Source organism: Seriola aureovittata, chromosome 4 (assembly GCF_021018895.1).
Source record: "Seriola aureovittata isolate HTS-2021-v1 ecotype China chromosome 4, ASM2101889v1, whole genome shotgun sequence".
Lineage (NCBI taxonomy): Eukaryota > Metazoa > Chordata > Actinopteri > Carangiformes > Carangidae > Seriola > Seriola aureovittata.
Window position 1 is genome coordinate 17403628 of NC_079367.1, and position 24714 is coordinate 17428341.

Below are 24714 nucleotides of genomic sequence, written 5' to 3' on the forward strand. Positions count from 1 at the left end.
GTCAGAATTTTGTTATTTGAATGTTTTTGACGATCATTACTACGATTAAGTGGTGGACAAAAAAGATGTATTTGAAGTGGTTAGCCTGAGTGACCTTGTAAATGTCAGACCATTAAGCCTGTTGTCATTTTTTCCAGGAAGACAGTTTTCTTAAATCCCAGGTAAAAATTGTGTAGGTTCATTCTGCAACTTTTAGGATCTGGTACACATTTGCTCACAGAATGTGTTTCTTATGTTAATGACCATATGCACACAGTATGAGAACAAATTTCATACAGAATATTTGCTTATGACCCATTTGAAGAAATTTTAGACTGGGAAAATGTGTTGTTAATTTGATAGACTTTATGAACAAGCAATTTTATATGGAATTATTTTATACTAAAAACCTAATGAGCCCTAATGAATGTGTTCAGAAATGCTAGTATAGAATGGGAAAATGTATTTTGTTATGGTAATGATGCATGTGAGGAATTTTAGAATGATTTAAAGTTGATGACCATATGCATTTAAACTTTTGTTGATGAAATCTTTTATGTTCATGTCTGCATTGTTAAAATAAATTGTACAATAAATGTTACCCTTTTTTATTCAGTTGGGCATCTACATATTTAAAATCAAACCCTTAGAAATAAAATTAACACATTTTTTAACACAATAATGTGTCTAAATAAGGCCATACACCTTGTGTCACATTTGACACAATTACAACCAGATTATTGAAAGAAAAAGTATTTTTTTCCTAAATGATTTGTTTGTTTTTTACTTGAGTTTTACAGTTTATAGGTCACATTGACAGTGACTCATAAAAAGTCCTGAAAAGATTGATCTTTTTATTTTTTACACCACCGACCATTTTAACAGGGGTGTTTATATCCACTGTAACAGTTAAGCAGTATTAAGTAGTTGAGGTGAAGACAACTTTACCAGCATTAGACATTAGCATTATACTGTAGTTTAATCTATATTTCATCATACTGTATTTTGTAAAGATAATATATTTTGCACAATGAAATATTTTGTACAATTGTAATCTGAAAGGTAGGTAACCATAGATGTCAAATACATATAGTGGAGTTAAAAGTACATTTCCCTCTGACATGTACTTAAATAGAAGTATAAAGTAACACAAAAAAAATTGTAACATACACTAAATGGACTAAATGGAGTAAATAGAATTTGTTTTCCACCACTGGAGAAAATACTCTAGATCTGTGTTTTTCTGTACTTTATGACCCAAATATTAACACTGGACACTTACATATTTGATTTATATTCAAAGTACAGCTGATGAAGCCAGCATATCACTTAAAAAGCATCATCTTTCTCACTGCCGTCTGTGAGATGTCCATTATTGCACAACACTGTTAGAGTTACACAACCAGACAGGGATAATCACACCTGCCTGTGCCTGTGATGCTGGCGTTTATTATTGTCCTGCTGAGTGTGCTCCAGTTTCCTAAGTCATTTAACTTTATCTACTTAACCACACGATTAGCATATGGACACACATCCAATCACAGCTGCTTGCTCCAGTTACAACCTCATCCCATTGGCTCTTGATCTTGCCTGTCAGCGACAACACCGGCATGCCTTGTTTGCATTTAGTATGTTTGGGTGAGAGGTCATAACCCTTTCTGACCTGGATTACCACAGGCTCCTGTAGCAATCTCATGAGCCGCTAAATATAGCCTGTGCCTGGGATAGTTTCTCCAGTGAAGGCTGGGGTGACCTGCCCTGCCCTGACCCAATCTGAGGCTGTCTGGATGGGATTAGTGCGCCTTTCAGGCACAGGGACACGGGCAGAGAAAGGATATAGTGCAATATTACAGAGTGGCAGTGGCAGTGAATCTATTTTTCAGTCATTGTCTGGAAACCAACAGGGTGTATGTCTGTGTAAAACTGACTCAAGCGAGATGAAACATGACAATGAAATGTAGGTGAAGTAAAGCTCAGTCAATTTATTGATTTATGGAAAATATATCACATCTTTACATTTTTGAGATACCTTCAAAAGTTAACAGTCCATTTACCATTTTCTTCCACACATCTTAATCAAAGGTAACCAATTAAAATGCCTCAAACAGAGCGGTATTTAGGTTCAGTACTTTGAGGAATCAAAGATACCTCAGCTAACCTTCTTTCCAAATTTAGCCAACTGTTCAAAAACCTAACACTGAAACCAAGCTGAATTCCTTGCTACAACCCCTATTTCATCCCCATCTGAATGCCCCGTTCTAATAGCCCAAATGAAACACATCACCCCCACTACAAGTAGTTATTTGTGAATATACAGTATATGTATTCTGTTCAGTAAAACAGCAAGCAGATTGAAGTTTGAATCACTGGACTACAAATTGAAGATCAGACACCAACAAGGACGAGAAATGAGTGAAACATATGAGTTGTTATAGCAGCAGCAACAGTGACATTTGGTTTCTTTTTCTTCTTTTAGAACAAATCCTTTGTAATATCCACATGGTTTATACCAAAGTGCAAATATGTTCAACTGCATGTATTTTTATGTTATTATATTAAGTAGATTTATTATATTCTAATGAACTACGAGTCTTGCAAGAAGGTTGAGGCGTTTTTAGAGTATTATGGCACATTTCAAAACCAAAGATAAAACATGTCACAGGTCATTTACTACAACAATAGGCAATGCAAACTTTACGATACACTAATATATATAGATATATTTTGTGACCAAAGTTTGTCATCAATACATTAATATTTGAGAACACATTTATAAAGCATTACATCAATATTGTATCATCAGGATATCTGTTTGCAGAACAAATGTATTAACTGCAGTCCTCAAGTGGGTTTTCACAATAATCGTCCTGAAGCAATACAACATACTACTGTCTCCAATCAGTGCTGCAGGCAGTGAAAAGCCCACGACTCAAAACAAGACAACATCCCCAAGGGGGAAAAAACCTTCAGCACTTTTCAGTCTCTCATTCTTGTCTGAACTCTCCAAGGTATAAGAATTCTCATCTGAAACCGAGCACCAATGAACACCCTACACTGCAACTATTTGCTCTTGCAATAATCAATAGTGACACAAATTTTACAGATATATAGCTATATATTTATGTATATACCTCCAGTGTGTACACAATCTGACCACTACCTCTGGTGGGATCAGAGCCTCCTTGTTGTGACAAGAGACAGCCACAGAAAGGGTGCATGCAAGAAGAGTACTCAATTCAGTGTTTGGAGAATCACCACTGGTGCAAGAAAGTCAATTTTCACCGTTGAAGATTAATTGGAAAGAATTAAATAGCCAACTTCTCTTTACGAACTGTGGCATGGGTTCCTATCCCTCTGCCTTTTCAGTGTTGCTCTTTCCTCTAAATTAATCAGGAGCTGGGTGACTCAGCAGAATCTTGGTCTGAAGTACGGGGGCTTCGGCCCTCTTAAAGCTTGGTCCATTAACTTCTCTAGGGATTATTCTGTTGGTGTTTGCTAAACAGATACCTTAGAAGTAGTTGGATGTACTGAAGCACAAATTGCGAAATTCTACAGATAAGTGATTCTGGGGGGTAAGTTAGTTTATCATTTGATAATTGTTCCTTTTTTTGGTTCTTAAAGACAGTGATCTTAGGAGGACAAGCAATGTTGAAAGAAATTTCAGTGTTCTCTTCACTTGGCAGTCATCATCTGGACAAACTCTGTGAAAAGAGCAGGAAACAACACAAATAGTGACATTTTGGAAGCTGTTAACACTTTTGTTACAAGACACTGTTGAAATTATGTGGATGCCTATTGTTAAAGTTATGTTACCATTTTCCAGGTCTCTGTTTTACTAATACAACAATACATACGTTTCAATAAGGTTTTAGCAAAAACACAAAGGTGTTTAGTGAAAACAAGTCAAGCAGCAAAGAGAAAAAGAAAACAAAAAACACACAAGCAGTTACAGGGTAGAGATTAGTGCATCACCTTTAATTTTAACATCTGCGAATTAAACGTATGACGCAAACAAAAAGAATCTCACCCTCATAGTTGACCTGACCATCGCCATCAATGTCAGCCTCGCGGATCATTTCATCCACCTCTTCATCAGTGAGCTTCTCCCCTAAGTTGGTCATGACATGCCGTAGCTCTGCTGCACTGATGTAGCCATTACCATCCTGGAGACAGCAACAGAGGAACATCGGTTATTATATCTATTTACCATTTTACATAAGTACCTCAAATACCACTGGTCAGTTTCAGTGTCTATACTACGCTAATCTCTGCGGTTTTCTCAGTGCCAGAGACAAGAGTTTACTATTGTCTTCACCTGTGGTGTAAGTAACATTTATGATCCGACTGAACTGCAGTTCTTTTGCATTACCTGTACTTAGAACTGATTGTTAAACATTTGTTGTTAGCATGCTAAACATGATCGTTGGACACCGACTAAAAGCCTTTTAATGAACCAAAGTGCCGGTCAAAGGAAAATAAAACGTCAATCTTGTGTGACACCCAAACAACATGCACAAATCAACTTTGAACAGTCTTTCTCTAAACATACAAGAATGCATAACGTGAGAGGTTTTGAACCCGTTTTGTCTTGCCATCACAAGGACACAATGGATACACAAATTGACTCTGTGGCAAAACACACAGCTGTTAATTCAGTCAAGTAGTACCAGTCAGTTTCAGTCAGCTCAATCCTAATATACCTTGTCAAAGACTCTGAAGGCTTCTCTGATCTCCTCCTCACTGTCTGTATCTTTCATCTTCCTGGCCATCATGGTCAGGAACTCAGGAAAGTCAATTGTACCATTACCTACACAGAAAGACGTTTTTATTGTATTCATTACAAAATGTGAGGGATCACTTTTTTTTTTTTACACTCAAGTATCAACATCAGATTTGGCTGGACTTATTATCATGTCCTTATTATCGCCTTGATTGTGTCCTAAACACAATCACCATACAGCAGTGTATAACATTTCATCCAAATATAATCCATCGTATGACATCATGCGATTTAAGTGAATCACAAGAGGATTGTGAGAGTTGCAAAGAAAGTCATAAATTAGATAAGATTACATTTTCAAACACTTTAAATGTAATTTACTGAGAAGATGCTACATGACAAAGGTCATTCATAAAAGCTACAGGCCTACTTGCTGCCACCGTCTCCATTCTGATACTGCCATTGTGGGGCAGCAGGGTTGGAAAATTTCTAACTGGGAAATTCATCGAAGTAATTTGGTTTTGTGCATTTGGCATAAAATAAATGTCACAGATGTATATAATTAGAGTTTGGCCTTTTGCATGGGTAACAGAGAGGGCTGATTTGATGGACAATAGCAGTCAACAGATAAAATTATCAAGTACCCTAAAAATATCTCCATACTGCATGTGCTGGAAGAATATAACTGTAGGTAATTTTAGGTTTTAACATGTTTAATTTTTTGTGTCCTCACCATCAGCATCCACCTCATTGATCATGTCCTGCAGCTCAGCCTCAGTGGGGTTCTGTCCCAGAGAGCGCATCACAGTCCCAAGCTCTTTGGTAGTGATTGTACCATCACCATCCTTGTCAAACAGCGAGAATGCCTCCTTGAATTCTGTACATTCACAGAAATAAAACTGTTAGTATGCCATCAGCGTTCAGGTTGAGACAAACACTTTGCAGTTAATCTTTCAAGTAGTCTGACAAGAAAATCCATCTTTCAGTGGGAGCATTTCATGTGAGGTTTTATTCTGAGACTGTGGACTCAAAATCATGCCAAATTTTATTTTAACCACATCACTGGGATCTGGTTAGCATCTACTGAATCCATGTGTGTGTAATTAACTAGTAAGCAGGATAGGACCATAAACAGAACCAGACCTGAACCACCAGCTTACATCCTCATACTCTTAGAGGCCTTTGATTTTTTGGTTTGATGGTGAGTTAAGGACCTGCTAAAACTATAGGAAAGAAATCAAACACATCTAAGGTATGCACTCACCAGCAATCTGTTCCTCAGTCAGCTGATCAGCCTGTTAATAAAAGAATAAGACACAGGTAAAGCACTGACAGGTCCATAATGAAAATAATCTTTTTGGAAGCCCTGTTAATGTTAATCTTTTCATCACAGAATGTATTTAGGACAGACTTGGTTCTTTAGACTGACCCAATCTTGAAAAAAAGCAGTAGAATGTGAGTTTATTTAACACTATAGCTTCTCATATGAACTTTGGACAATGGAGCACTTTCACACACGCAGCCCACAACCAGAGACCGTCCGTGTCAGATGTGTTCTCACCTACTGGAAGTGCTTTGTTTGGTTTAGGCATGGGGTGGCACCTGGGTAGAGCGTGCAGTAGGCAGGATATGATGCGAAAAACAAGAGAAACAAGAGAAAACAACCGAGTATCTTACTATTCCTTGAATTTGTCTGGCAATTTTGAAGCTAGCCCAGATCTCATCATCTCTCCAGCCAGACATTTTCATCTTCATGTAAATGACCTTCATCCTCACCCTTGGATGTTTGTATTCTTCCAGTATCGACACGCCCATTCACTTGCCGTGAATTCTCCAAACAATGACCTGCTCTATTCTCACATGGGCTCAAAATATCATGCTGTCAGCAATAAAATTACACCATATTAGTGTAATGAAATGCAATAGTGTTTCTGCTATAATTGCTTAAGACGAGTGACCCCCCTGCGCTCCGTCTTGGACTAGGCCCTGACCCTCTTAACAACCCTATACAAGATTTGTTGGCTGAGTGCTGGAAAAGATCAAAACGTTTTTTCATTAGTGAGCACTGGCTACATAAACCTATACAGACCATTGTTCTCAGGGTAAAATAAAACACCCCATTGTGAATAGTTCAAAACCTGCACACACAAGCTGAAAAAACATTTTGATTCCTTCACATATGGCCTCTACAGCTAGAACCAGAAGTCTCACTACCAGCTACTTCCAAACACATGGCACTAGCCAACTTGACTCAGAAAACTGTTGACACACACTGTTTCCATCCAATTCACTACTCCTTGTCTAGTTTTACTCTGATTCTCATGAAAACCATAAAACTCCCGAACTCCTCAAGATCTGGGGTTTTGTTTGAATTCACCATAACCATGATACTAGCAGCACAGGCAGGGATAACCAGACTGCTATCAACAACTAACAAAAGCCAAAGCTTCATAACTCACTTTAAATTGCATGTTACATTTGTGCCAAGATGTGGACTGTGAGTATACTGCAGTATGAACCAGACATTTTTTTCTTTATTGCATCAACTCAACACATAACAGGACAATTCACAGCTGCTGTTGGCTGTGAAAAAGGAAACTACAAACACTTTTTACAGCCAACTTTCACATCTACAGAGGTTGAGTGTTTCATGTTTCATACTCAACGATTTTGGGTGGATGTGACTTAAAAATATAGATATAAATTTCCAATGAATTGCCAATGAAAAGCACTTACAGCAGACTGCACTGTGTAAACAACTTAAACAAATCTGCCAATGCAAATGCACTCCAAAACAAACTAATTCAAAACAGACTGGATATATGATCCGACAGCTGGACTTACATGTTGTCTATGACCTAGCTAAGGACTGTGCTTAGAGATACAAAGAAATAAAGAAAAAAATGATTAAACTATTGTTTAACCTCGCTGTCCTTTGTTAGTTTGGCGCTTAGTAAAGGATAAATTGCCGGCTGCGCTGGTCTTTTAAACAATACAAGAAAGGGCCTCTTGTATTCTATTTAAACTAAAATGTAAGACTTGTTGCATTATTGGAGTGAGATCATCAAATAGATAACCTCGCAGAAGGTGCAAGTTTCTTTTTTAAGAAAAACACAATTATCTATACCTGCTGCTTTTACAGTTTTTACCAACTTTATTTGCAACAAAAAATGAATATGTTGCAGTCTTAACCTGACTCATTTTTCAACTTCATCTGAGACGTCACTCTGTCCTCCTCTTGAGGTCTTACCAGGCCTGTCTAAGTCAGTCAACATGCCCACTTCAGGCTGAGAAAGTGTGATGAGGGACGGGTATAAATATTCCACAGCCCGAAATACACACGCCTGCTATAATTAGTGAGACACGAACAGGGTCGCCAATGTAGCACACTGAATATCACTGCAACTAACCACCTCTTTATATCTTTTTTTACTGAACAAACATGAGGCTCGGTTCATTACCATAGACTAACCCCTGTGCCAACTGTTGCTTGACAGTGTTTGCTGCTTTGTGTCTGTGTGTATTCCTTCATATTGTCAAGATAGGATTCTCAGATGACTGGGAAACAACTGGCATGATCAGTCAATTAAATGCTGCACACAATAAATCCTGCAAGTCTACACCATTACAGTACTGATGTTAGCTAAGTGATGAAGATAAACCGATTTTGCTATATTATCATAATGCCCAAGGGCTTATTTTTTTCCAAGTTCAATCAAAAGCGGCAATTAAACATGTAGCTCCAGAGCTAATGCACCAAACAAGAAAAAACTCTTGCCTCCACTCTGTCCACATGATGTTGCATCACATAGGAAGGATAAACAAGTTTCTAACTTTCCTTTGCCTTTTTTCAAAACCAAAGAGATTAAAGATAACATTTCTGTAGCTCGAGGTGGTGGTAACGCTGTGTGTTCTTCGAGTCGATTTCAGTGAGTCTCCATGTTGGTTTGGGGGTGGGGGGATAAAAAGAACAGAGCAAAAGAGACTGCAGAGTATTCATCCAGCCAATTTGGTGGTGCTGAAGCAAGCAGTGTCTGGATCAGGGCAGAGCACAGTTGTATGTTAGAGGATTTATATTGCTGCTGTGAAAAGTGCTCAGCAAGACAGTACTGCTGGCTTTAACCTCATCAGTAAACGAGAGATCGTATCACATATTCTCAAGTCGAGAACAGAGAACTACAATGGCTGCAGGTTGTTTTCTTTATTCAATCACACAGTCAAGATAAGCACATTCTGTCTGGGCAGCATGCGACTGATAGGCTACTGTAGCATGATCCAAGTTTCCTTACTTGGCAAAGGACAATATCTATCACACACCATGTGTCTGTTCTTTTACAATACAGATAACAACAGTAGTGAAAAATAAAAGGATATGGGACAGTGGAGATGATTCATTTCTAATGCCACAACAGGGCTTTTTTTTTTTTTTTTTTATATATAAATAGTTAGTTCCCATTTTGGAGGGTGCATTGCGGGTCCTCACAGCCTACTGCACCAAGCATGGTTTGGTTCAATGCGGGGGGAAGGGAGGCGCGGAAGGAGGAGTGGAAAACAGGATCATTCAGCAGGAGCAGAATGCGGTTCAACGCTATGGCGCAATACGTAACGGAGAAGATGCTGTCATGGTGGTGTTGCAAGAACACACAGTCCAGAAAAGATGCAACACCGCCCTCCTGAACTCCATGCAATATGACAAACAATTGTTGCTAAAGGCGAGCAGCATTTTACCACCTGTGAGCTGTATTCTTATGTAATCGCAATTGGTGGCGATTACAACCTTTTTTCGCTTGTTGCGCATGTCAAACTACATTCAAATCACCCTGCTGATGTGCCTGCAGGAGGTGCTAACCATGTTGCAGCAGCAACTTGTTATGTGGTATGGCAAAATTGTAATTAGCAAGACAGTTCAAGCCAGAGTTCTGATATCTGTCTTGCAAGATTAACGAGATGGGTTTCAAGATCACGTTAACACTGGACAGTCTATTTTTACACAGCACCCTTTTCACCACCACCACGCCCACTCTCGACTCAAAGCTAGCGTTAAAAAAAAACAAAAAAAACGCTGCAAACCTTGATCAAAGCACTGAGGTTAAAACCACAGTATTTACACACGCTTGAGCAAATGAGTTTAATGACTGATACTACATTAGAGCAGGGAACAGACCGCATGTATCCTCTCACAACACGACGTGCATGCTGCGCAACTGACTGATACTAATGAAGAAAATGGTTTTCTTTGATCGTCTGCTCTGGGACGTTACACAGAAAAACCACTGAGCATAATTGTGGTAAACTGACAACTAGGTTAAGTGATTGTATGAAAAGTTTAATTTAAAAAAAAAGTTTTCTAGCTTGTAAAACGTCAGAAAGCTATGGTTAGCTCGTATGGAATTTTATATTGGGTTATTATATGAGTAGAAGATTTCCGTTCATGCTTTCGACTGAATGCAACAATGATGAGCTACTTCCAGACCAAAGCCGTACAATCGGCGTTAACCACACACAACTAACGCTTGCTGGGAGTGCTACTCACGGTAACGTTAGCCTGTACTCACCATTGTCCCGTTGACTTTTCTAGCTCCGTGTAGATGACAAAACGCCCAATGTATGGTTCTGTATTTGACTTATTTAGGAGATTGATACTCCAAAGAAGTATTTAAATGATATCGAAATTTAATAATATATATCTTCAGGAGGATCTGTGGAGTCTGTATCCCTGCGTTGCAGTAGAGTTGCCCGGAAACCTCAATCCAGCAAAGCCGGCGTGCTACTATGCCTCAGCTTGAGTACCGTATCCTTCCGCCGGTACATCATGGGCCGTCCCACACAATGCAGCGTGAAAACGTTGAAATACTGAATAGTGAAAGTGTTTTCATTGCAATCCACATTTATAATTTATCGCTGAATGTCAATTCGACACACACAGAGCAAAACCACAATTCTTGTTGCTCTATATAAACGAAGCGCGCATAGATACCAACCCTACCACCCCGTCTCGAGAGAGGACACTGTATGGAAGACTAACATGTCAAGACCATGTCTAAAATATGTGCTTATAATTATAATAAGATACATTCAAGTCAAGATTTAAGATACATTTTTGCCTCTGAATTACTTTTGCTTAACATGTAATGTTTATGGGCTGCAAATAAATCCCTATATCATAGCCTACTCATTCAGTTGTGTGAAAAGAAAAACAAAAATGTGTAAATGAGCCAATATTGTGAGTTAAGCTGCATTAAAACATGTGAAGGTGACTAATGTGCAGGAGGGCACTGAACACACAGACTGGGGCTGTGTGACAGCAAAGTTAAGATAACTTTCGGTGATCTCTAACTTGTAATCACACATTTTAAATGTTGATATAGCCAACAAAACAGCACAGCTGTTGTCATTAACCTGTGTTGTTAATTTTGTTGGTAAGCTGGGCTGTCCCACTCTTTATCAGATACAAAGGTGCAGATGATGTACATGCATAGTAAACAATAGAGGGTTGTGCTCATCTTTAATCTGAGTTTAAGACATGCAGCACAAGCACTTTGACATAAATAGTCCTGAAGCCAGTGGTGGTCCAATATGCAATTTACCTAAGTGTGATGTGAAAATTTGAAACCTCCAGTGCACACACACTGAGAACTGAAATGAAAATAACAATATTTGCAAATTCAAAAGTTTTCAATAAGGGAAAAGCAGAAGATGCAACTTTAAGAATTTGTAATATATTTACATAAGTAATCTAGCTTTTGTGAAAAAAAACAAACATCACAAAACAAATTATAATTATAAACATTTCTTGTCTGTCTTGGTTTGGTTTTTTCTCAACCCAAATACAGACACACAAAGGCACTGGAGATACTTTAATTAAACAATTGAATTGATAAACAGGTTTACAGGTGGAATGGGTGGACAATCAGGCAGACAAGTAGACAGACAAACTGGCAGGAACAGACAAGAGAATACAAGACACAGGTAGATGGTTTACAAGGACGCACTGAACAGGTAGCAGACGCTAGGAGTACATGCCAGAACACACACCGATGAACTAACAAGAAGCAGAGGAAGGGGACTGGTATAAATGCAAGGGAGCTGATGATGGAAATGGAAGCAGGTGTGTATGTATGGTGAGGGAGGTCTGGTGATTGGAAATGGTGAACAGGTGAACAGATAGGTGAGGGGTGTCAGTTGACTGGGACAGGAGGGAAAGCCTGGGGACATCTGGTGGCTGGGTGGAAAAATGGTAGAGGAGATGGGCAGAATGGCCAAAATGAGGACTAGGGCAGGAGTCATGAAAAGAGTTCCAATTGTGGAGAGGATATTTAAAATTTTACCTAAATTACTGCTGACCACTCACCGTGGATGGATTATGACACAATGGCCCCCTGGGCACAGATGCAAAACGCCCACCTATGGGACCCCTTCATATTGTATTTGACACAATTTTCAAATAAAAAGCACTGAGTAATGAACATGTTTGTATGATTTCAAAGTTTCTCATCACAACAAAGTCCTAATGGAGTGCCATGTGATTCTGTTCTGGGCCAGTACTGCTGCCTTGCTTTTGAATATAATCTGTAATCACTACTCCACTACTTTTAAATTATATACTACTAATTTTTTTATTTTAGTGTAATGGCAATGATGATAATAAGGATAGTGGCATTATTATTATTATTATTATTATTATTATTATTATTACTATTATTTGACCAACAGCAATTGTCCTATAAAAAAAATCATTTTTTCATATTTTTTCTTGTATTTGAGCAGGTCCTAATATAAAATGACACTGTAGTGCACTGCAAGCACTTGTGTGACTCTTTTCATGTGAGTTACAAAGCACTCCAGTAGATGGAGACATTACTCTACTATTTCCCAATGAAGAGATGTGCTGGTAGTGATATAATGTGCATTGTTCTGTCAGACATGAGTGAGAGTATGTTGAGGGATAAGAACAAATGGATGAATGCATGAAACAACTTCAGAAATTTGGGGTCTATGATTTGGGTTGCTGGTAATGTAATAGCCAGCATCCTAGCTATCTAACTACCTCATAAAACTCATCTTTTATTCACAACCCCAGTCCAGATGAAACCATACATTTACATTAGGATATTTCAGAAGTAATTACATTTCCAAAGATGGTAAATATATAAAATCTTTGGTCAACAATTTGACTGACTAAGGCATTAGTCACATCTCAATGATAAAATAAAAGGAAGCTGCTTTGCAGTCAGTTAAAACACATTATGTCTCAATCATGGGCTGGGCACATGTGTGCTCATTGTCTTAGTCTGCCCATGCCTCTTTCTCAATACAGTTCATTTGATTTTTGTTAAAATAAAATGTTACTAAAGATATACTATTGGCGATGCAGATTAATCCAGTGCCCTCAGTAATGGGTTGATGTTCACAATATGATGATCCAAGATGGACATGCACCAAGAACAAATTAACTGAAAAACATGTCCCAGTGAATAGCAATATATACAAATGGTGTTACAAATTTAAGCCACTAATATTACCACAGCATTCAACAATAACCAGCCATATCTTTATACGGATAAACTTCTTTGATTTTAATGTAAATTAAAATCTCATTTGGCTGGACAGTATATTTTATGAGCTTCTAGTGTGTCAGGCTCAGTAATCCGTGTCCTTGAAATTGCACCTCTGGAATTTTTCACGTGGGTTGTCTCATTTCTAATCTCTTTTTAGATCATCAGAAACTTGCTGATGGCTGAAAGTGATGTAATTGTTATTCTTGTAGATGAGGCAGATTGTTTTGTGATTTTGTGTCTTGGTTTCCTGAATTTTCTTTTTCTGAAAATGTGCCAAAAACCAAACCACAGGCATAGTCACTCATTTTGGAAGCAAACGACACTGGATATAATCATTCACGAGTGCCAGATCATACTGCGGGTTGAACTGGAAACTGCAAGCAGCTGCTGCTTATGCAGAGCGTCATCTTAACAATAACACAAGGGTGACTCAGAGTCAGAAGGCACAGTTTGAATAGGGGTCTTTGTTGAAGTCTACAGTGGCAGATAGCGCTGTACATCCAGGCCAGTATCTTCAGCATCAAGTTCAGTCCCTGTTTGATGATCACAGAGATAGCATTAAAGAGAGAGTAAGTGCACCACACTCCCAAGAGCATAAGGAGACATTAGCAACCTGGTAGGCCCATGTGTCCTCATGGTGCTCCTTCTGGCCACTTACAAGGTCTCCAAAGCCCACTGTGCTGAATGCCACAAAGCAGAAATAGAGGGACTCCAAGTAAGTCCAGCCCTCCATGGCTGAATAGAGGGAGGCAGCCCCACATGCAACCAGCAGGACAGCAACAAAAAGGATGAGAGTTACTTGGTACACGGATGGTTTCAATTCTTCATTTCTGTTACCTTCACTGGCTCTGCCTCTTAGTCTGCCTCTCATTCTGTGGCACCAGAACATGGAGGCTCAGTAACGTTATGACTTTCTCCAGGAAGAGATTGAAGAAGAGTATGGTGGCGGAGCAGCCCAGCAGCCCATAGAAAACAAGTAAGACCTTCTCTGTCACAGTGGATGGGGCAGCTGCTCCAAATCCTGTGAGAAACACATAAGGTTAAAGGCGACATCTTTGATAACAGACATTGTCATTACTGTCACTCCACAGATTTTCAATGGTATCACTGGGAAATTAGTGTTACACAAAGGTTCACCGTGTATGACCAGTGAAGATATGGTTTTATGCATTTTTGGGCAGTGAGAAGTTTAACTGTGCAGTTTGTAATAACAGTGACTTGTTTTGTTTTTTTTCAATAATGAAGTGAGAAGATATGGAAACAGATGCAAAACACAGGCAAATATATTCTGTTCTCTCTCTATATATTCTATATTTTCTGGTCCATATATAATTTAGTTACTGTGATAGTGCCATTGTAACAAGGCTGACCTGTATCGGCTGATTTTGAGTGTAGTGATCAAAAAATAGTGTTGATCACTCCATGGCTGAAATCATATAATGTGTGTGCAGGTTGGATGATTTAAAACTGAAGTGACTGAAACTCTGAAGAATGTAAGTTACATTATCCTATAAATGTACGCAAGTCACTGTTGGCTGCTAACTGTGGTAGTTTTTATCAGGTTTATAGCTTAACATGTTCCTCCCATCTTGTTTTAAACTGTTGAATAATTGGTTAACATGTTTGCTTCAGCTGCTGAAGTTGCTAGCTTCCAGCACAGAAAGAAACACATAACAGATGGGTTAAGAATTTGTCAGACAGGGAACTCACCCAACCTGAGAAGGAGATCCTAGCCAAGGGCTTAAATTTCGCCATGACACCAAAAGAGCTACCTACAGTGGATTTGATTACAGCTACAGAATCTGCTATAAGGAAAAACAACTTAACCGGAACTGAGGCCGATCAGCTAAGGTTAAAAGTGTCAGCAGCGTTGTCCGAGGCCAAGGTCCCCCCCTCTAACCTCACTCTTGAGGAGAGGAAAGCAGTGACAACATTGAGCAAAGACCAAAACATCACAATCCTCCCAGCAGACAAGGGTAGATGCACAGTTGTGCTCAATACAACTGACTACCAGGCTAAGATCTCTGCACTACTCAACGACTCCAACACTTATGAAACTCTAAAACGAGACCCGACCAGTGGTTATAAAAAGAAGGTGATAGAATGTCTACAGCAACTACAAAAAGAAGGGGTCATTAACAAAACACAATACTACCGGCTTTATCCCCAGGACTCAATCCCCGGCCTATATGGACTCCCAAAAATCCACAAAGAAGGGGCCCCGCTCAGGCCCATTGTCAGCAGCATAAACTCAGTCACTTACAACATAGCCAAACACATAGCCCATATCTTGGCGCCGTTGGTGGGAAACACCCCACACCACATCCAAAACTCCACCGTTTTCGTGGATAAAGTCCGAAACATAAAAATGGAACCAGATGAACCCATGGTATCCTACGATGTGACTTCTCTTTTCACCTGTATTCCAACTATGGAGGCTTCGGCTACGGTAAGAGAACGACTCACACAAGACATTTCCCTGCAAAACCGAACAAATCTCAAACCTGAACACATCTGCCAGCTTCTGGATTTGTGCCTGAACACCACATATTTCCAGTTTAATGGCAAATTTTACAGACAAAAACACGGCTGCGCCATGGGTTCACCAGTATCCCCTATTGTGGCAAATCTATACATGGAGGAGGTAGAAAACAAGGCCTTGAACTCCTTTGAAGGAACAACACCGAGCCACTGGTTCAGGTATGTGGACGACACATGGGTCAAAATCAAAACCAAAGAGGTGCAAGCTTTTACCGAACACATTAACTCAGTGGACAAAAACATCAAGTTCACCAGAGAGGATGCCAAGGACAATAGTTTGCCTTTCTTAGATTGTGACGTCCATATGGAAAAGGACAGGAGCCTCCACATTGGGGTATACAGAAAACCCACACATACAGACCAATATCTACTTTTCGACTCACACCACCCTCTGGAACACAAGCTTGGTGTGATCAGAACCCTGCAACACAGAGCTGATAACGTGCCCACCAGTTCACAGGCCCAAGGGGCAGAACACAAGCACCTGAGGGTTGCCCTCACAACTTGTGGTTACCCTAGCTGGACCTTTGTGAAAACTGCAGCTACTTCCAGAAAGAAAACCAGCAAAGTGGTTGAGAAAGAAAAACTAAACAAGAGAAACAACATTGTCATTCCATATGTGTCTGGAGTATCAGAAAAACTCAGGAGGATCTTCAACAAACACCGTATCCCTGTGTATTTCAAACCCAGCAACACACTCAGACAGAGGTTGGTACACCCCAAAGACAGAACACCACACACCCGCAAAAGCAATCTGGTGTATGCAGTCCAGTGTAACGAGGAATGCAATGACCTCTACATTGGAGAAACGAAACAACCACTGCATAAACGCATGGCCCAACACAGGAGAGCTAACTCCTCAGGCTTGGACTCTGCTGTCCATTTACATCTCAAGGAGAAAGCCCACTCCTTTGAGGACAGCAATGTCCATATCCTAGACAGAGAGGACAGTTGGTTCGAAAGAGGAGTAAAAGAGGCCATCTATGTAAAAATAGAGAAACCATCCCTCAACAGGGGAGGAGGTCTCAGACACCACCTATCTCCAATTTACAATGCTGCCCTTTCATCCCTTCCCAGGAGACTCAACAATCTAGCCTCCAAGAATAACAACTGTTCACAAGTGGCGAGTGACTCCAACGACTGTCGTTATAACACAATAGAGCACTAACGAAGTCGAAACCAATGTTCCACCAACGACAGTCATGCAAACGACTGTCGTTGACACTTGGAGCACAAAAGGGAACCAGTGACATCATCATCCTTGTGAACGCCCACAAGAGGTTAAATACCTGGGTCTCCACACCAGAAAGTAGGACCAGTCCTAGCCTGGTCAGATGCGTACACGAACTGATGAAGCCTCTTGGATGAGAGGTGAAACGTCTTCCCAGACAAATAACCTAGTCCAGTTGTTTTTGATTTAAAAAAACTCCTTTAGGAAGTTGCTAGCTTGTTTTGCCTGTAGTTAGAGGTTGAAGGTTTGTGATTCAACTCTGGCTCAGGAGCAAAGGTTTCAAATGTGTGTTGCGCATTGTTGAGAGTTGGATAATAATTAATAGGAAGCCGGGGTCAATACTATGAATGGGAGCCCAATCATATAGTTAGTTAAACCACTAATGGCTCTTTCTTTTGCTAGCATCTTTGTTAACGTCACTTCAAACCTAATGCTGCGTCGTTCAGGTAAAACAGACTCTCGTTAAAGACTTCACTTCCTATTAGTAGTAAAGGGGCTTAAGTGTGATGAACTCATAAGAAAAAATTTTAACTTAATCCAACATTGAATCGTGCATTTAGCCATAAAGTTCAGTCTAGATTTGTCAGTAGGAAATTTGTAGGCTTCCATTTGTGTTATTGGAGTTCAGGGCAGGCTATTTAGTTATTGGTGTTCAGGCAGCAATGGTTAATATAAATCATAAGGAAAAAAGCCACCAGAAAATACTGTGCAACATTGATGCAGTGACAGCCCAGCCACGACTGAGTGACCAGCAACAGCACAATAGTCCTTTGCGTGATAGTTTTGGCTTTGCCACACGCAGGGAAGAGAAGGTGAGCACATCCAGCCACAGACGCCCCCCCACCCCCATCCCGTTCCCACTGACTTTTAGCTCCCCCGACTTTGGCATTGCTTCAGCTTATTTATTCATTCCTTTAATAGAACTTTTTGAACTATACGGTCTATTGTCTTTTCCCCATTTTATTGCTACACTGGTTAGTCAATTATGAAATCAGGGTTTTACACCAGTCAAACTAAGACTTCAATCATTTCCTTTAAAAGAAATGTGTACAACTGTTGTACATGAAAATACGTAAAGAAAAACTGTCTTAACAACTGAGAGAGCAAGAGCAAATACATTTAGCAGGAAATGTAATTGGTATTGGATTATGTTGTCTTTTAATGTAATGAGGATATGTTGTTTATTTAGGAATTGGGTGAGTAACATATATGTTTTATGCTGAATGTATCAGTAAAATGTTCAAGAACAAAGTTATTTGTTTTCCCCCAGAATATCTGGATCTTGCAGTACAATATGCATTTTAAGTGACTACAACTTTATTAAACTCACAGCACTTGGTTAAAGTTAGGGAAAGATTGTGCCCTGGTTTCATAGAAGTCCACATTGACACCATCCAGGGCTGATCTTTTTAGTGTACAAATTAGAAACATGAAACATAATGTATTAATTAGTTTCTCTATTATTTTCTTGTAATATACAGTCAGGCCAGCTGTTTCCACGTTTCTAGGCCTCATGCTAAACCACGCCAACGTAGGAGGGCTTCTCATTTATGCCATGCCAGACACCATCATCATCCCTACCACAAAAGGAGGGTACAACTATTACAGAAATGCAACATAACCCTCGTTTCCATCGCAGGAACCAGGGTCAAACGAACAAAGGACCACAACAACCGGAGTGGCAAGGGCTGCCACCGGTCACGTATAATACAGGATCGTCACGTAGGCTATTTGAAAATAAAATGCTGCTTCCTGTAGACTATTGAATATATACAGGACGCAATTTGTCCCGTATTTTCGTTCATATTATGTCCTCAAGTTCTGTGAATAATGTAATGTCAAGTAATACTTTTGCTTAACTTAAAGTTCCAGGTACTTTTTGGTCGAAACGCGGCTATAATAAATGTTAGTTCTGAACAAAAACCATCGCAATTGGTGACTCAACATAATTTTGAGGCGACATGATTTTAAAAGCCCTAGGGCTAGGGTTTTGACAACAGATATGTTGAGTTACTGTAAGTCTCCTTGAACTAAACTGTGACCTTTGTGTGAGTAAACGTGGTCATTTCCTCATACAAGTAGCGTGGGCTAGTCTTCCTTACCTCCTCACTTGCATCATTCCGACCTTCAATGTATTTATTTTCAAAAGTTAATGACTGGATTGAAATTTGATGAGCAAACTCCTAAGATACGGATATGTATTAATGCTGATGAACTTTTGACTTTTCCCTAGTAACACTTCAGCAGTTGTTGTACAGCATTTGACATTCACACAATACTAATAAAAATGTTAGTGTTAGTAATTAGCTGTTTGGGAAGAATTGTAGGTGTCAATAGAAGTGTGTCATTTGTTAGGCTACATTATCTTTGTGAGTGCAGTCACCTTACTGTACAGCAGGCAATTGGTTATTCACAGATGCTTGCCATTAATACACTCACTATTGCTTACTCTCAATTCCCCTACATAATCAAAAAGCATCATGCAGATAATTACCCAATTTCCAGTGCTGTAAATGTTGACCACCCATTCTCTGTAATCTTCCTGTGTGGTTTCTATTTTCTCTCAGATATATGAGATCCTGCGGAAGGGGGGGGGGGGTAGAAATACATCCTAGATGAGACAATAGGGTTGCCTTAGTCATAGGGTCACTTTGCTGTCTGTGCATGGAATCATTTATGTAGTCAGAGCACACTGGGAACACAGTGTACTCTCCCTCACTCATATATAATAAGATCTCATAAATCAGCATTAAATATAGGATATCCATTTATTGATTCCGCCGTTTACATCCATCGGGATAGATCACTACAGTGCTGGAAAACCTCCAAACCTTTAGCCATGCTTGCAGCATGGCGCTATGGATGGATTCTTCAATCATAGATACACTCTTGAACTTGAACTTGATTTATGCTTTGGTTGATATGAGTTCCACATCAAAAAGGTTGAAGTAATGTTTTGGGACAGTGTATTGAATAGGAGGAAGGAAAGGCAGCACATTAGTTAGGGCACACCAAGAGGAGTCATTGTGGTTAATATAATGTAGTAAATGTTTTGCCTTTGGAATATCTTTTACTTCAGTCAGTAAATACAGAAGTTGTTATGGAAAGGAAATTGATCTGGGCTCAGTGCCAAAAGATAGTGTAAAGAATAAAAAGGCTGTAAATTGATTCTCAGAGATGAGGCTGGTATAAATTTTTAGGCTATTGTGGAGTTTGTTGGCTTCATATGAATAGTTAGGTTTTTATGATTAGTTCAAGTGTGTTAAATTTGTTATAGATTCATGTTTCTTGGACATGGTATTGGTTGATCATCAAGGGATCCTGTCTGTATCTGGACATACTGAACAACTCGCCTCTATTTTTATTTGTTTCTATTTGTCACAGTCAGAATGATACAGAATTCACTGGGTCTTATATCGATTGTGAAAACTACTGTACCTATAAGTATATTAAGTTATCAAATGTTGCACATCAACGGCAGCTATAAAATCATGACTAAGTTAGAATTCAAGTTGCAACTTGACAGGATGGTAATATAAATTAATCTGCTAAACTGCATATGTATGTGGTGTGATTTGAAGAACATTACCCTAAAATAACCCTTATGCTTTGTGGGACAATCTGGGAAATGACAATGTATTCTGTTTTAGGTTAGTAGTTGCGGCTTGTGGGTTAATATACCATTAATTTTGATACACCAATGGTGGAGACTACAGTTCCCACAAAATAGAAAGCACCTGGGATGTCCCAAAGGGCTCTGCTTTGCTCTCTCCGGATACTGTCCTGGCTTCTTCATAGTGGCACAACAAATGTTTCAGGTCTTCGCAACTAATTTTATGCTCATGACTGAAGTCCCTTAGCCTCCTTTCCCGGAGCTGGTGGGCCTGTAACTCTGCTGGACTCTCCAAGGAAGAAAATATGACTGCGCCAGCCAGCATGTAAAGAGCAATGAGCACACCGAGCAGACAGAAACAAGTAGTTTCCCTGCTCGGGATCCAGGATGGGCAGCAGCATGAGAAATCTTTCTTCATTGTCACTTTTCAAGGCTGCAGATGGATTTTCTTCTTTGTGTGCTGTAAATCAATTTAATGTGCTAAGCAATGTCATGGTTTGCCATTGCAGTATCCTACTGTTTGTCAGATCATTTCTCTTCAATGCTCAAAATGTGTACATTGCTGTCCTCACAAGGTCCGCACTAGTTTACCAATGAGTGTCATGGTTTGCCATGGCAGACACTTTTTGTTAGTTTGTTTTGGACTTTTGTCACTTCCTGTTTTATTTTGTAGTTGGTTTCCTTGTGTGTCTCAATGTTTTTACTTCCTGTCTTGGTCCTGTTTCTCTGTGTGGTGATTGTCTGCCCCGCCCTAATGTGTCTCACCTGTGTTCAATCACCCTTGCCTCCCTGGTGTCTATATAGTCTTTGTGCTCCCCTTTGTCTGTGTCGGTTCGTCTGTTCATCTCTGGGTTTGTCCCCGAGCTGTTTATGTCTGGTTTGTCCTCAGTCTGTTCATGTCTCCTGTTCATGTCTCCTGTTGTCATCCCTTGTGGTTCCCTGTGCTTGTGTTGTAAGTTCTTTTGTTTATTAAACATTCTGCACTGTCTCCCTCGTGTTGGCTGCACTTTGGGTCCAGCCTTACCTACATAGCAGTGGCAATTGCTCCAAGACTGCAAGGGAAGCTCAGCTTCCCCTAAAATGTCAACAAAATAAGTTGTCAAATATGTACTGTTGTGTGTACATTTCATTGACTAAATATGCGCTAGAACACGTTCATCTTTTGTTCAGATTCAGCTACTTATCACAGGTAACCGACACGACTTCCATCTCATTCATCCCCGCAGCGCCACAGCGCTTTACACAGTGTCGACGCCGAGCGTCTCCTGACTTCAATGGGAAGCAGAGAGTGGGTTGTTCCACTGCAGCGAAACTAGACGGTCATTGGATAAATGCTGGGCTTTGTCCCGCCCATCGGACGCTCAGCGTCTCTGGGGGTCTATGGGACAGTGGGCTGGCCCGGACGCTCGGCTTCTGCATGATGATTGGATGATCTGTCTGAGGCTGAGTCCCTTTTTGATTGACAGCGAAATGAGCGAATCAGCGATCTTGAAGTATTAGCATCCACCGGAGCAGTTTTCAAGTTTTTCATTCTGTTGTTCGGAGTTGATCTGGAGACGTTACTGATCCTCAGCGACTTTGTCTTTGTTAAAAACGACTAGCGTTGTGTTTGGCGACTGTCTTCTGTCACTCTGCGAATTTACATATTAATAAACGGACACATTTTATGATGTAGGCCGAAAATGAGCTTCCCCTCCTTATAAGACCAGCAGCCGCCACTGCTACATAGTGACATATCCTGATAAGCAACAGCAACAAGATAAAATAATATTTGCTCAGTTGTTTGATACCATCAGTGTCCAGGAGCTAGGAGAGACAGTTGTGAGTCCATGGTTTTTCCTTCTGTCATAATTTAGTTAATCTATGCAATTCTTGAATTAAATTGAATTAACAAAACTTTCTAAATAAAATTTTTCCCCATCTGAAACTGTGCTGGTAACCACTGCTTCTGAGTCTGCAGGTGGCTTGAACAGTGGCTTTTTAATGATCTGTATATCGCTACAGCTTATCACCAGCTCAATAATCCATCTTTACTTTCCTTTTATGACATGCCACAAACATATGCACTGCTGCCGACCCTTAGTCTTTTTGATCAACATAAGCACACTAAAATAGAGCAGACAATACGTGTGTCTACTGCCTTAGTTTGCTTCAGTGATACTGATCAATTTCTTTTAAGCTCACCCTTACTATTACTTTGTTAATTTTTTCCCTTATTTCTTAATGAAGAAGATTTTGTAATTCGTCTAGAATGGTGTCCAGTTATCTGATTTTCCAACCTGGTTACTAAAAGTAGACTAGGCCCCTTTAAACTGTGCCTATTGAGACACTGTCCCATTAAAAGTCCGTCTGCATGGTCGTTAAGATAATAATAATAAAAGATAAATATCAAATTTACCCATTATTCAAGCTGTGTGGCAGAGAGCTGAAAAAGTCAAAAGTGTTGCCAACAACAAATGCAAAATATTACAGTTAAATAACCTTGTTAATAATAGCATTAGTTCCCAGTGTCTCCTTAAAAGGTGCCAAATGTTATAAAGTATGTCTGGTATTTTCTCTCTTTTGAGATTGTTGTCAAATGTTTCCCTAAAAGCTACCAATATGTTAAGTATGTCTGGTATTTTTTCCTTTATAGGCACAACCCTTTTTGTTACACATTCCTTTTGGCACCGTGAAAAGGTTTGGGAGTGGATTAGACAGTTGAAAGAATTAGACAAAATAAAACATGAGCCAATGTAAAACAAAAGGTCAGCTATTGACGTTAGAGGAATGGTATTTTAATATTTTTTTCCTTCCTTTCTCAGTCCCTTGAGCATTTAGCTAGGCTGTAAGTAATCTATCACTCCTACGCAGTTCCGCACTCGAAGGTGATCTTCTGTTGATGTCTACAAAATGGAAGAGGAATTTAGATTTTTCAGTGTCATAACAAAGTGTGGCAGAAAGGTTTGGGATTTTGTGATGCAAATAACCACAACATACAGGAGACATAATAAAATAATTAGTGGTACAAGACAAATATGTTGGTACAAGGCAAGGAGACAGGAAGAGGGACTTTTTTATTTTGTTATTGTTTGCCTCTTCTTCACCGGAATTATAAAGTAATATACACATATTACATAACCAGTATAATTATAAAGTACATTAAATCATCACAATAAATAAAGCATGTCCATCTGAATGTGTTTAAAAGTCAAGTTTAAATAGTGAATATAATGTACAGTGTTTGTTCTGTGATCTGTGTTAGATCTGCGGCTTTAAACCAAAGCTTGAGCCTCTAGATAACATTGAATAAAGCTGCAGCTGTGTTTCCAGAATAGGAGGATGACTAAAATCATTGCCATGAAATGACACACAGAATAATATTGACCCTCCCAGCAATTAAAAGGTTTTTTTTGCATTGACAGACATAATGGCATTAGAGGAATCTGCACTCTGAGAGGACTCGATGATACTGAAGCAGCTAATTAGATAGGTAGATAATCAAGACGGTTTTGTGCTCTACTGTTTGACCAAATGGGCTTAGGAGTACTTCAAAAACGTTAGGTCGGTTTATTCATTCCTCCTCTTCATACTGGGCATGAAGCAATCCCGTTGTAACACAACTTTACTGGGGAATACAGTAAATACAGATAAAGATGAATGGGGAACAAAATCCACTGTCCCCCTTCTTCAATTCTGCCAAAGCTAATAAAAGAATAAAACTTATACCTTATGCTCCTTTAATGTGACATGGCATAGATACACAGTACACTGTAAACATTTGATGTAAATTTACAGTGAAATCTGAACAGTATTTTACTGTATTACTGTCATACGGTATCGTACTGTAAAATGCAATGCAATCTGGGAGAAAAAAAATGTGATTACAGCAATTTACAGCACTTCTTTTACAGGATTATACTGTAAACTTTACTGTAAACAGCTGAGCATCATGGGAAGGTGAAAGGAAAGTGCGGGAACTAAGATTTGAAAATCAACTGACATAAGACTTTTTTTATTATCTGGCAAAAGTTTGTTTTGCAGCTTGCATTTTATTTTTGGTGATTTCAACTTTGGTGCAAGTCTGCCAGCC

General features: G+C 39.4%; 2 protein-coding genes across 2 annotated transcripts; both read right to left on the reverse strand.

Annotated features, from left to right (window-relative positions):
• Positions 1-1941: 1941 nt before the first annotated feature.
• On the reverse strand, positions 1942-10468 carry calm3a (calmodulin 3a (phosphorylase kinase, delta)). The gene is made up of 6 exons (XM_056374285.1): positions 10255-10468; positions 5964-5994; positions 5433-5576; positions 4680-4786; positions 4007-4142; positions 1942-3680 (listed from the first exon to the last, which is right to left on the reverse strand). Exons 1-6 carry the CDS (start codon positions 10255-10257, stop codon positions 3652-3654), a joined length of 450 nt encoding a protein of 149 aa, XP_056230260.1. The 5' UTR covers positions 10258-10468; the 3' UTR covers positions 1942-3651.
• A 3125-nt stretch (positions 10469-13593) lies between these two features.
• On the reverse strand, positions 13594-21060 carry si:ch211-261a10.5 (potassium channel subfamily K member 13). Its single transcript, XM_056374211.1, is given in 6 exon segments — positions 13594-13664; positions 13736-13861; positions 13864-14120; positions 14122-14278; positions 20728-20814; positions 20817-21060. Coding segments are annotated over 6 exon segments (942 nt in total).
• Between the last annotated feature and the right edge of the window lie 3654 nt (positions 21061-24714).